This window comes from Leuciscus leuciscus, assembly GCF_965113295.1.
Source record: "Leuciscus leuciscus genome assembly, chromosome: 22".
NCBI lineage: Eukaryota > Metazoa > Chordata > Actinopteri > Cypriniformes > Leuciscidae > Leuciscus > Leuciscus leuciscus.
The window spans coordinates 6,393,630-6,406,484 of record NC_138746.1 but is presented as its reverse complement, the minus strand read 5'-3'; the positions used below and the strand labels follow the sequence as shown (position 1 = coordinate 6,406,484).

At 38.0% G+C, this 12,855-nt stretch overlaps 1 protein-coding gene across 1 annotated transcript; it reads left to right on the top strand.

The window, feature by feature from the left end:
* Positions 1-3,043: 3,043 nt before the first annotated feature.
* hells (helicase, lymphoid specific) lies at positions 3,044-12,776 on the top strand. Its single transcript, XM_082153325.1, has 23 exons — positions 3,044-3,364; positions 3,449-3,546; positions 3,657-3,760; positions 4,074-4,196; positions 4,579-4,632; positions 4,715-4,739; positions 4,823-4,884; positions 4,967-5,005; positions 6,610-6,834; positions 7,200-7,382; positions 7,509-7,652; positions 7,994-8,190; positions 8,306-8,399; positions 8,546-8,707; positions 9,978-10,129; positions 10,220-10,364; positions 10,453-10,536; positions 11,107-11,226; positions 11,316-11,432; positions 11,552-11,711; positions 11,833-11,929; positions 12,056-12,132; positions 12,278-12,776. Exons 1-23 carry the CDS (start codon positions 3,357-3,359, stop codon positions 12,367-12,369), a joined length of 2,562 nt encoding a protein of 853 aa, XP_082009451.1. The 5' UTR covers positions 3,044-3,356; the 3' UTR covers positions 12,370-12,776.
* The last annotated feature ends 79 nt before the right edge of the window (positions 12,777-12,855 follow it).

The window sequence follows — 12,855 nt, the reverse complement described above, 5'->3', positions numbered from 1 at the left end:
TGAACTATCCCTTTAACTCACTCACTTCTGTTCTCACACACATGACATCATCACTTCAGGTAGCCTATATCCTAAACAGTTCTGACTTCCTCCACAACACATTTTAGCCTACTCATGAACGTCATGAGTTGTGGGAACGAACATTTATATGACAATGATGTAGCCTACTAAAAAAGGAAAAAGACAACAACATTATCAAAACGGTCCTCGTTCTCACGGATCCCTGAAAATGACTGAAAATGCTGTATTCTGCTGCCAGGCCAGTAGATGGCGATGTCACTTTGTAAGGAAACACCAGGGGTCTATAAAGCATAAGCATACACACAACACACAAATTCATATTTTTTTCCAAACCCCCGTGTAAATGAACGGCCAAAACGGAAAATTTATTTTAAGTTGAAAACAGTGTTGTGTAAACCGCCCCCAAAACGAGAGAATTTTTTTTTTTTTATCACGATATATATATATATATTATTTGTCCTCGTCACGTGCGGGACTCCGTATACGCCACATTCTACTCTTAATAAAGATGCTTTTTCAGTTCAAACTGACTTTTTTGGAATGATAAATACATATTACATCCATATAACATTTATCTTAGCAGGTTTGCAAAGTCAGAATATATATTTTTATATATACTGTCTGTATGTAATGTTGAATGCATGAATGGTAGAGATTTTTCGGTAACCTATTTACAATAAGGTTTCATTTGTTAACATGAACTTACAATAAACAATATTTTTACAGCATTTAATTTTAATGTTAATTTCAACATTTACAGTTGTATCTGTTAATCATAGTTAATGCACTGTGAACTAACATAAACATTTGTATTTTTATAAATGAACATTAACAAAGATTAAAATATAGGTAAATGCTGAAAAAAAAGAAAAAGTTAATTCATGTTTGCATTAATTAATGTTAACAAATGAGACCTTATTGTAAAGTTAGCGATTTTTCATCTTAAAGAAAAAGAGGCACAAGATATAATAATTTTGTTTGTGGAAATCAACGTAATGCCACATATCCTGTCACTCGAACTTAATTTGTATTGAACCCAGAATATTCCTTTAATACAGAATGAAATGTAAATTGATCAAAAGCCACTCAGGCCTATTGTTTTTTTTTTTGTTTTTTTTTTGTTTTTTTTTTTACATTTTACAATGACCTGAATTAATGAAACCCTTCCCTGACACATTCTGTCCTATCACTGGATGTGAGGCTATTGGATTTCAAACATAATTTGGACAGGTTTGGCCTCAGGCTCTGTGGCATCTGCAGCGGTTCATTCTTCAAGATGGAAGAAAGGAAGGAAGGCCGTGACGCAGAGCACACACTCTCCCAAAGGAAAGATAAGACTGCTCTGGGACAGTGCTCAAGTGGGAGTCCTGTCCTTTGACGAAAAGCTGTTTTGTAAATGGATCTGCTCTTATCAAGCGTGAAGAATTTCAGAGCCACCTTTGTTTCACTGCTGTTGGCTTATGCTCAGAGTCCACTGAGTGTTCACTCAAAATCAAATTAAAAGCAATAAAGCATGAGTTGACGTGTTTTTCAGCAAAGCTCAATTATGTTCATTGATCATGCATTACTAAGATTGCAGAAACGTTTTTCTAAATGAACATGTGTTAGATTAACTTAAAGAATTATACTGAAATGTATAATCCAGAAACACACTTTATTACACATTGTGAAGCACATGTCTTCAAATTGCTTTTCTGAATTAAACCATTGGGAAAAGCAGGACAGTATTCATAGGCAATAAAATAATTAAGCCTGCAATTTTTACAGATCAGAAGTGTAGAAAGTTAATTACAGAATGTGAAACAAATCAAGAATAGTATGTAGCCTATATTATGTTCATAAGAGTTTTTCCTTATAAATGCCGCCACCGCACTACACAATATGGGTTCAGCAGCCAATAGCAGGGCCAGGCTCACCTAATTTGAACTCAACTGGGAATCAAAGAAAAGCAGAAAAGCAACTCTCTACTGACACTTTGTGGTTGATTCAGACCATTGCATTAGGTGTGTTGAAGAACAAAAATCTATCTATCTATCTATTATAAATAAATAAACAAACAAATATATATATATGCTGGGTATAGTAACTGATTATATATAATGATAATTACATAATTAGATTCCAGACAGGTGAAATATACTTCCAAATTAAATATAGGCCTAGTAGCCTAGCAGAAGATGAACTAGAATGTTAATAAAGCTTTTTTAAGTTTTTTTAATTTATTTTTTAAACACAGAACTTTTCACTTATTTTCAGATAGTGAAAATGCATTTGAATGTGTGTGAAGTTTCAGACAATTTGCCAAAAATAACTTCTACCCCAGCCCCAGGACAAAGTCAGTCATAAATGACGGCACGGCACCCTAAAAAAAGGTCAAAGGTCAGATGTAGAAGAAAACTACTTTTGGAAAAGTTTAGCCTTAAACGAATTGCACGTTTTGTTCTACGACAGAAATGATACTTTACTGTGTAATTACAATTACACTCACAGTCATTCATACAAGGGTAATCTGAAGCGCCACCGTTTCTAAAATGTAACGTTAAGTTAGTTGCCCAAATGACGTTCTTTTAGGAAACCCATCGATTAAAAAAGCTAATTCCCCTCAGGGTGTTTGTTAGGACTGAACAGCTCTATACATAAATACTGTGCGTGTGTGTGTGTGTCGGATAGATCAAACAATCTTGTTACGCTCAACATCCACATTCCTCTTTGTTGCACCGAATGAACTGTACTTTCGCGGGAAATATCAACTAGGGTGTTTGCATTCGCACCGCAGTAAAAGGGGTTCAAATTAATTATTAATTAATCTCAAGCACTTAGAATTGTTTTAAAGCTTGCCTACAAAATAAGCAATAGGGAGTCTTTTTTCAATTGTAATTCAACGGTTCATAACAATATGTTTATATAGTATTGCAATAATAGCGAGTCATTAAACGACCAAAGTTTAGACGTCCACCCCTCCAAATGTGAGCTGTAATGGTTTCGTCCACAGTGGCGCGAAACGCCTCGCGCCCTACTGCAAAGTTTCACGTTACAGGCGCGCGGTTGGTGCATCTGCTGGCGGTGTGTTTGGAACTCATGTGCTTTTAGGAGAGTGTTTGTATAAGTTTTTTGCAAAGAAAAGGCCCCGTTTCGGGTACATTTATGCTATTTGCATTCCTTTCTGCAGTTACAAAACGCTTTCTTATTTTTGTTGTGTAAGGCATTGTTGTATGTTACCTAATCCGGTCATTAGTTAGACATATTTGCTTTACCCACTGAACTGCACTACAGTTATTTGATAAGGTTTCGGAAACGTTTAATTCTACACCTAGTTTACCCGGAAAGCTGCAGAAATGAGTGGGTAAGTGCCTTCTTTGTGCATGAAGTATAACTTAAGGTGTTGGCAGAGCCATATGTTTGAATTGACTTCACATTTACGTTGCAGCATTGTCAAAGAAGAGATCCGCAGTGTTTCTCCTCACTGCCCCAAACCTAATGAATCTGAAGAGCCAGAAGGTACTGCAGTGGAGGAGACAGCTATGGGTGGGTAAAACTGATCACACACACACATTCACAGTAAATCCTCTAGAAACGGTGGCAGACCTGTCTGTGCAAGTCCATGCAACATTCAGTTGATCTCCTGCATGTTACAGAAAAAAGCCAGCCTGAAGAGATGCTTATTACCAAAGAGATGGAGGAGGAGGAGAAGCATTTAGTGGAGGAGGGAGAGAAGAAAGAAAGAGAAATGATGGAGGAGGTAACCCGTTATATAAAGAACCTTATTGATATGAAAACCTGGAGATATAAGGGAAATTTAAAAATAGATCCTGAAAAAGCTTGGATATCTAGTTGTATTCAGCGCCAAAATGTCATTGTCTTTATAATTGCAACTGCTATCCCTATTAAATTATATTTTGTTCTTGTCCATTAATAATATACTGTAAATGTAATGGAAAAGACATCAAATGTATAGACCCTTGAGGCTCTTACAGTGTTTTGCACAAGTCACTATTATTTTAAATTAAAAACTATTTACACTCATTTTTTTTATAATAATGCTGTTTTAACAGGCCAGGCAGACATGGGAAAAAGACTCTCAAGACATGCGTTTTAAAAGACTTCAGCACCTTTTGGAGAAAAGCAACATTTACTCAAAGTTTCTGCTCACAAAGATGGAGCAACAGCAGCAAGAGGTACGAATTGTGTTCAAAAGACAGGAAAGAGTTGTCTTGCTGGAGGTTTATGATTTCCGGACGTAAATCTAACTTGAATGTGTTTATCTGAAATGAATTGTAAAATGGTGGAATGGCGCGGATGTTGATGTGTGTGAGCAGAGAACTGTGTACCAATCAAATGCCATAGTAGTTATGCACCACCTGCCCCACAGTGACATTAAAGGCATTTAAGAGAGATTTAAGACCAGCCTTTTTTTTCTTCACTCTTCATTGAAGTGTGATATCCACCACACTAAAGAAATCTAATGATTCTGTTCAACATAATCAACATTATGCACAATATATTATTGATTGCTGCATTTTAATTCAGAAATTAAAAACTTTTTTTTTTTAAATGCAGGAAAAAATTAGAAAAGAGAGACTGGAAAAGAAAGCTACTAGTCAGAAGCAAAAGGTAAGTGTGATCCTGCTTACAACATTTTGACCCATTTAAATAAAAGTAAAGGTGTAATTATTGATTTTCATGTCTTCCGCAGGGCAATGCTAAAAAGACCGTGAAAGGTAGGCCCCTCAGAATGCATTTCAAAGAAGTGAGTTTATACAGTGTTTGGTGTGCAATACATTAATCTGTTTATTGTTTATAGTTGAGAGAAAGAAGCGTGAAAGGGAGGAGGATTACAAAATCGCAGATGTCATTTCCAAAGAGGTGAGTCTTCAGTTTTGTTTGTTTTTATGACACCAAAAAATGTGGATTTTAATTACTGATGTGGATTTTTCTCTCTTTTAAGGAAATTCTGTCAAAAGCTAAAAAGCCAAAAATGGAGGAGGTAAAGTTTTATTCTTTTATGGCTTTTGTTTTCAGGCATTGTAAAATCAGTTTATGACATTGTTTTAACTCTAAAGCTCAAATTATACTCAAGTATAATTGTGCACACAGTCAAAAATAGCCTTTCAAAAGCCCCTTTCACACAGATATTCCGGAAAATACACGGATAAAGTGACCCGGGATTTGACCCGGGTTCATTTGATTTTGGTTCATTCACACTGCCAGTGATTTTCCGGAATCAGAGAGTGCGTTCACACACAACCCGTAAAAATTTCGTAAAGACACGTGACATCGATGTGACTTGTAATGTATCAGCAGCGTCTTAAGTTTGCTTATGAGCTGCGATCTCTCTCTCTCTCTCTCGAGAAACCACGCCTGTGCATTTGTTTCTCTGATTCGATCATAAACTTGCTCATTACGTACCGTTTCACAGCTGGCGAACGATCCCGGCTTCAGCGTCATCACTACAACACGGCATTATTACGGCTTTTGTTCACACAGCGCGCGTTTCGGGACTGAACACGGCAATGTTGCTAGGTCCCCAACCCGGCATCGATCCCGGGTCGTGTTTGCGTTCACACAGAAGGTGTTCTGGCAATTTTCCGGGTTCAAAGCGCTGTGTGAAAGGGGCTATAGTATACTTCATTTGATAGCGTGCCATGCACAAACACATGCGGTCAACATTAGGGCTGCCACCGACTAAAGTTTATCCTAGTCGGCTTTTAGTTGTTCATTTAAGTAATTTTTTGGGGGTGAAATTCTAAACCATAATAATGAGCATTTAAAATGCCCTTTAAATTTGCGCTCCAGCACGTGGATAAAGCGTCGTGGGTAAACATCGCTTGAACTTTACTGAGATCAGAATGCATACAAATAAATAACCTATAATCTAAATTACAGCCTTATCTTAAAAAAAACCTAAATTTAATGAAAATATTTTTTAAATGTAGGGCATAAATATAAATCATAAACAAACAAATAAATATACAGCAAACTGAAACCCTTAAAAGAGAAATATCAGTGCAAACATTATCAGGCCAACGGACAAGTAGCCTTAACACTGAATGAAAACACAAACAAAATAAATATACATTATATAAAAATGAATCAATAAAATAGTCCTATATAAGTCATGTTTGAGGTTTCACATGTCATTGTCTACACTGTTTCTCTCTAAAAGTTATGAGTGATACAATTTTTTTTTGTTTAAACATGCACACAGTTGCATTTATCTTTTTACCCCTATGATCTACTGTTCTTGGTGTCCAGTAATAATTTGTTGTCTCCATTTCTTTCTTGACTGTGAAGCCAATAACATTTTGCGCAGTTAGAAAAATCAAGCTGTGCGCCTACAGTATGCATGTACTGTGCTGTTGACAAAATTTGTCATGTATGCATACCCTAGCGTACGCGTAGAAAACATATATATACTTGGGTATACTTTGGACTTTACTCTGCTTGGATGAACAGCATTTGAAGCTGTTGTAAAATGCTGATGAGTGCACTCTTTGTATTAAGGCCAAGTTGCAACATTGCTTGGCAACCTTATAAAACCTACAGTTAGACTAATGAACTACATTACTTTTCTTGATCTGTCTTGTAAAGGAGGCACACGCATCAGTAAAACTGGAAGCTGAGGATATAGAGCTGCTGAGTGACACAAACTCAGACATTAAAAGCAGGCTGTCTGAGACTTTGCGGGAAAACAGCAAGCAGATGCTGGATCCAGAGAGATCTGTGAACGGCCAACCGGTACCTGCACAGCAACCCAGTCTCTTCTCCGGGGGTGTGATGAGGTGGTACCAGGTGGAAGGCATCGAGTGGCTCAGGGTGAGTGCATTGAGCAGTCCTGAATGAGTAATGACCAGCAGAGGGCAGTATAGGAATCCTCAGTGTCTGAAGAGAGCTGGGCTGTTTCTCCCTAAAGCATCATAAGTTGATCGTAGAGACCATTGGTGGCAATTGTTCTACGATCAACTTAAGCTTGCAATGCTTTTGGGAAATGCAGCCCTGGATGATGTTCAATATGTATCTCAATATTATGTGTATGCTTTGAAGTTGTGTATGCTGGTTAAATTTTAACCAAACACTCATGTCTTAATGCTCTCATACTTGTGAGTTGGAAGACAAGGAAGTTGTGTAAATGTATATTATGTTTGTATAATGGCTAATAAACCGTTTTGTCTGCTCCGCAGATGTTATGGGAGAATGGCATCAATGGTATCCTGGCTGATGAGATGGGTCTTGGGAAAACCATACAGTGCATTGCCCATATTGCAATGATGGTTGAGAAGAAGGTCCTTGGACCCTTCCTAGTTGTGGCTCCTTTGTCCACTCTTCCAAACTGGATCTCAGAATTCAAGCGCTTCACCCCAGAGGTGTGAATCAATAGCTGTGGTTCATCTTCAGTGAAATTTTTACTTATAAGACAAGAGCTAACAATTTGACAGCTTTCATCCATTTAACTATTGATCGTCTTTTTTGTTCTTGCTCTCAATGTTAAGGTGTCCGTCCTGCTGTATCATGGTCCTCAAAAAGAGAGGATGAACCTGGTGAAAAAGATCCGTCAGCACCAGGGTACCCTCAGAATGTGCCCTGTTGTTGTTACATCCTTTGAAATAGCCATGAGAGACCGGAAGTCTCTTCAGGTAAACTGATCTGGAATTGCATATTTGGTACTCTCATACAAAAATGAATCTGCAGCTGGTCATTTGCATAAAAACATAGACTGGCCTACTTTGAATCTGAAAAGTAAGACCGGTTAACTAGTCTGACCAACTAGCAGTTAGCCAAGGGCGTCTTAACATAGTGGCTATGTTTATGCCCCTGGTCGTCTTGTGCACAATTCATCAGGACAAGACTTTTTGTACATTTAATCTTTCATAAAATGTCTTAATTTTCTCAACATGGAAGTATGTGCCACTTAACCAAAGATGTGGGCAGGACCAAGCAGTTTTGAATGAATGAGTTCTTATGTTTGTTTCCTCAGCATTTCCACTGGAACTATCTGATTGTGGATGAGGGCCACAGGATTAAAAACTTGAACTGTCGGCTGGTGCAAGAACTAAAGATGCTGCCAGCTGATAACAAACTGCTCCTGACAGGAACCCCCCTGCAGAATAACCTGTCTGAACTGTGGTCTCTCCTCAACTTCCTCCTTCCAGATGTGTTTGATGACCTGAGAAGGTAAGTCACATGTGGCTCCTATCATGCAGATTATTCTTGAATAGAAGATTCTATATATTTTTTTCATGTAAATTCAAACTCTGTATTTAATATTTGACACTATTTTTCCCTGCAGTTTTGAGTCTTGGTTTGACATTAGCACCATTTCCGACACAGAAAATATTGTGGCTGGTGAGCGAGAGCAGAAGATCCTTGACATGCTTCATCAGGTATCTTCACTTGACAATAATAAAGTTTTGATAACTAAAGTAAATAGTAAATAACTAGTAAACTAGTAAATAACTAGCCGTTTTGTAAATATATCATTTTGCTGTTCTTTTGCTTGTGGTTCTGATGCCATTTTTAACTTTTTCAGATACTCACACCCTTTCTTCTGAGAAGACTGAAGGCAGATGTCACACTGGAGGTTCCACCTAAGAAAGAGATTGTTGTGTACGCACCCCTCACCAACAAACAGGAGGCCTTTTACATGGCCATTGTTAACAAGACTATAGCAAAGATGCTGGGTCAGGAGAAGGTTAGTTTTATGCAGTGTTAAAGGTGGGATCAGTAGTTTTTGAAATATGCTGTTGGCCAATGTTGATATTTGAAATCAAACCAAACAAACACACCCCTTCCACATTGCTCCGCCTCCAAAACATACAATCCAATCCTAACAGCCCTTCTCCGAGTCGGTCTCGAACCCCGATCCCCCTGCAAGCGAGGCGAGTGCTCTAACAATGACGCTATACACCGCATTCACTAGCCGTCGTCTGCGCGACTTTCATTAACTGGCCTCCGTTACGCACGCAATCCAAGAGTGGATGTTTGTATATACAGAAGCGCAACAGAATAATGCTTCACGAAAAATAAAGCGCAGATGATGAACGAATTACAAGGAAGCACAAAAAATGAATGTACACAATAGTAATTATAAACGAGTTGGTGGTTAGTTGCCAACAACACAGCAGCTCCAGACACACAATGACACTCAAACCCAGTGTTACTCACGTGTGGACCCGAAACAAAGCAACCTCCGTGTCTCGTTTCAGGCCTTCCCGCTCAGCTCTCTCCAGCGCTGGACAGCGTTTCTTATATTAACACGGGTCCTAAGATCTTCCCAAGACATAACCCTTTATTTTCCATTAATTTCTTCTGAGCTTTTCTCTTTGTATTGTCTCATCTCATCTTTATTCAGTTCAAATCTCCCTCTTGCTCGTTCACTCTCCTCCACCGTCATGCGCTGATTGGCTAATGCCCTAATGCTGATTGGCTGACACATTTGTTGTTGGTGTCGGACCGACTAACATCCAAACAGCATATTTCAAAATCTACTGATCCCACCTTTAAGGCCTGTTCACACAAACACGAATATTCAGCATGAAAATGCAGTCCGGTTTATCATGCAATTTATTCAGACCAATACGTGAAAAATGGCAGATGGGCTGAATGAAAATGCAAATCATTCTGGTGACGCTTCTGGAAAAGCAGAAATACCTTGGTTACTCCAGTACATAAAGTACTGAAACTTTTGTTTCTGTCACCAGGAGAAGAAAGCTCTGCTGTATTTACATATTTTCAAAACAGCCGCTCGTATTTGATGTATGATACAAGACCTTAGCGAACACAAATCTATGAACACCAAATGAACAGATGCATTAAGATGCTGCTCATTTAATTTAAAATGTTTGTGCTGAAAATTCATCTCTTGAACAGGGCTTTTAAATATTAAATGAAAGTTTGAAAATTAGATTGTGGTTGAGTATTTCTTCATGATTGATTTATGTCTTTTATTACACATCTTTAAGGATGATTCGGGACCTGTGCAGCTGACGTCCAGTGGCCGGCCAAAGCGCAGGACCAGGAAGCTGGTGGACTATACTGAGAAGGACACTGACTCTGTGAAAGACCTTGAGAAATATCTAGAGAAAGTTCAGAAAGAGATGGAGAGTCAGGAAAGGTCTGTTTACTAATTTTACCTCTGCTCTAAACTCAGCTGTTTAACGTCACAAACAATGTTTTTGACATGACATGGTTACTTTCTCTTTAGCCCCAGTCCAGTGATGGATGTGTTTGTGCCGGTTGATGCTCAAATCAACTTGAAACTGCAGAACGTACTGATGCTGCTAAAGAGGTGTTGCAACCATGCTTACTTGATCGAGTATCCTCTGGACCCCGCCACTGGAGACTTCAAGGTACTTCACTTAATACTAGATCTAGAATTATGAGTGATCACATTTGTAAGGCAATAGAACAAGTGCAATAATCATCTCATTGTGATAGATTGATGAGCAGTTGGTGGAAGCATCAGGGAAGTTTCTCATCCTGGATCGAATGCTTCCTGAACTGAAAAGAAGAGGGCACAAGGTAATGATCACTTCTCATGCATGCATTTTAATGATTAACCGCTCTATCAGTAAGTGTCAAAATCCATTGTGATTGTAAGCCAATTGTGCACACATTTAATTGTCTGTATAAAATTGTTGTATGTGTGGATTATATGTAGGACTGAGTGATACATTGGATATTTGGTGCTAACAGGACGGCACTTTATACGGCCATTGAGTTTCCTTAAGATGTTCAATGCTTTCTGCATTCATTTTGAATCTGCACTACCATTCAAAATATATATATATATATATATTTTTTAAATTAGTCTCATTCGCCAAGGCTCCATTTATTTGATCAAAAATACAGTAAAAATGTGAAATTTAAAATGTAACTTATTCCTGTGATGAAAAAGCTGAATTTTCAGCAACATTACTCCAGTCTTGAGTCACATGATCCTTCAGAAATCATTTTAACATGCTGGTTTGCAATAAGCATTTCTTTATCAATATTGAAAACAGTTGTGCTACTTAATGGTGAAAACTATAATTTATTATTTTGGTTGTAGCTGTATTAATTGCATCCACATCCTTGTTTATTTTTCAACAGGTGCTGATTTTTAGCCAGATGACCTCCATATTGGATATTCTGATGGATTACTGTTATCTCCGGGGTTATGAGTACAGCCGACTGGATGGCTCAATGAGTTATTCAGACCGAGATGAGAATGTGAGCAGCAGTTTGGTTAACACAAATTGCCATTGCATTACAGTTAGTCAGCCGTTCACTGAACACAACCCACACTATTTTTCATGCAGATGAAGAAGTTTGCTGCTGATCCAGAGGTGTTCCTCTTCCTCCTGAGCACTCGAGCTGGTGGTCTCGGGATCAACCTCACATCTGCCGACACGGTCATCATATTTGACAGTGACTGGGTATGATTTTGCATGCTTTTAAACCAATTTAGAGTTCAAAGTTAGAATTCTGTTCTTTCAATAATTTTAGTGTGAAAAAGCCTCTTCAGCATATAATATTTTGTGAATTTCATCTTCAGAATCCTCAGGCAGATTTGCAGGCACAGGATCGGTGTCACCGTATTGGGCAAACAAAGCCTGTGGTGGTTTACCGCCTCATTACGGCCAACACCATTGATGAGAAGATCCTGGAGAGAGCCTCTGCCAAGAGAAAGCTGGAGAAGATGGTCATTCATAAAAGTATGTAGCTATTAAGATGGCCACATTACCAACTTTGGAATTTAATTAAACCGTTTAAGGATTGATCTAGTTTTTGCAATGACTGACTTTTTTTTTCTCCCACTTATGTTTGTAATTATAGATAAATTTAAAGGTTATAAAGCAGATCTCAAACAGACCAAGAGCTGCATGGATGTAAATGAGCTTGTAGAACTGCTGAAGTCCAGAGACTACGACGGGTACAGATATTCATACTGCATATCTCAACTATTGCAAGACTTTTTATCCATCACAAAGTGTTGCCAAATTCTGCATTGTAAGTTGCATCATTAGACGCTGTCCTGACATGATTCATGCTGTTGCAGGGCAGTGAAAGGCACTAAAGGAAAGGTCATCAGTGACAAAGATCTGGAGATCCTGCTGGACCGCAGTGATTTAACGAGTAAGTAGATGTCCTTCACATCTCAGATCTTAATGTTTCTTTGTCTATGTAATGGTTGTTCAGTCCACTGCATAGTAGTGGTAATAAGTAGTGATACTTGGATATTGTAATGCCCCTTTAATGCTAATCAAATCTCCCTTTTCAGATCAAGCCAAGAAGCAGTTGAAACAGGAGAAGGACAGGGTGTTTAAAGTTATTGAGACCAAAGATGACAATGCTGACATCAGTCTGTCCTGAGAGCTTAGACACTTTAGGCCAAAGTTGAGTTTTTCCCACTGCTTAAACTGGTATAAAAGCTGCCTGCTGGTTATACAGAAAGATTGAGATCTTTTCTATTTTAGACTTATGTAAACCACCACTGCTGCTTTTAATCAGTCCATCCTTGGTTCTGAATTTTATTTGATCAGTTTTAATGTAGTTTTTTTGTTTCATGTCTCTTTTTTTGAGGGGGGATTTGCACTAACGAAAAGAATCCCCTACTTTGGCTTCTCTGTAAATACTGTTGTACATTTCATATGTAGTTGACTGAATAGGATTCATTTACATGCTAACTGCTTCAAAGCACTTTGCTAGAATACTGTAGAACACAAACGTTCCTTGTTTTTGTTTTTTTCATGTCTTTGAAATAAATATTTTATATTCAATATTTAAGTTTATTTAATTTTTGCATTTAGAATATGATGCAGAAGTGTGACTGCATTGTTACATGGAAGTTTGCGTGTG

Bases quoted from the DNA above. Each gene is read 5' to 3' on its own strand.
- hells (XM_082153325.1), top strand. The intron at 4,885-4,966 runs GTGAGTCTTCAG...CTCTCTTTTAAG, and splicing joins CAGATGTCATTTCCAAAGAG to GAAATTCTGTCAAAAGCTAA. The intron at 8,400-8,545 runs GTATCTTCACTT...TAACTTTTTCAG, and splicing joins TCCTTGACATGCTTCATCAG to ATACTCACACCCTTTCTTCT.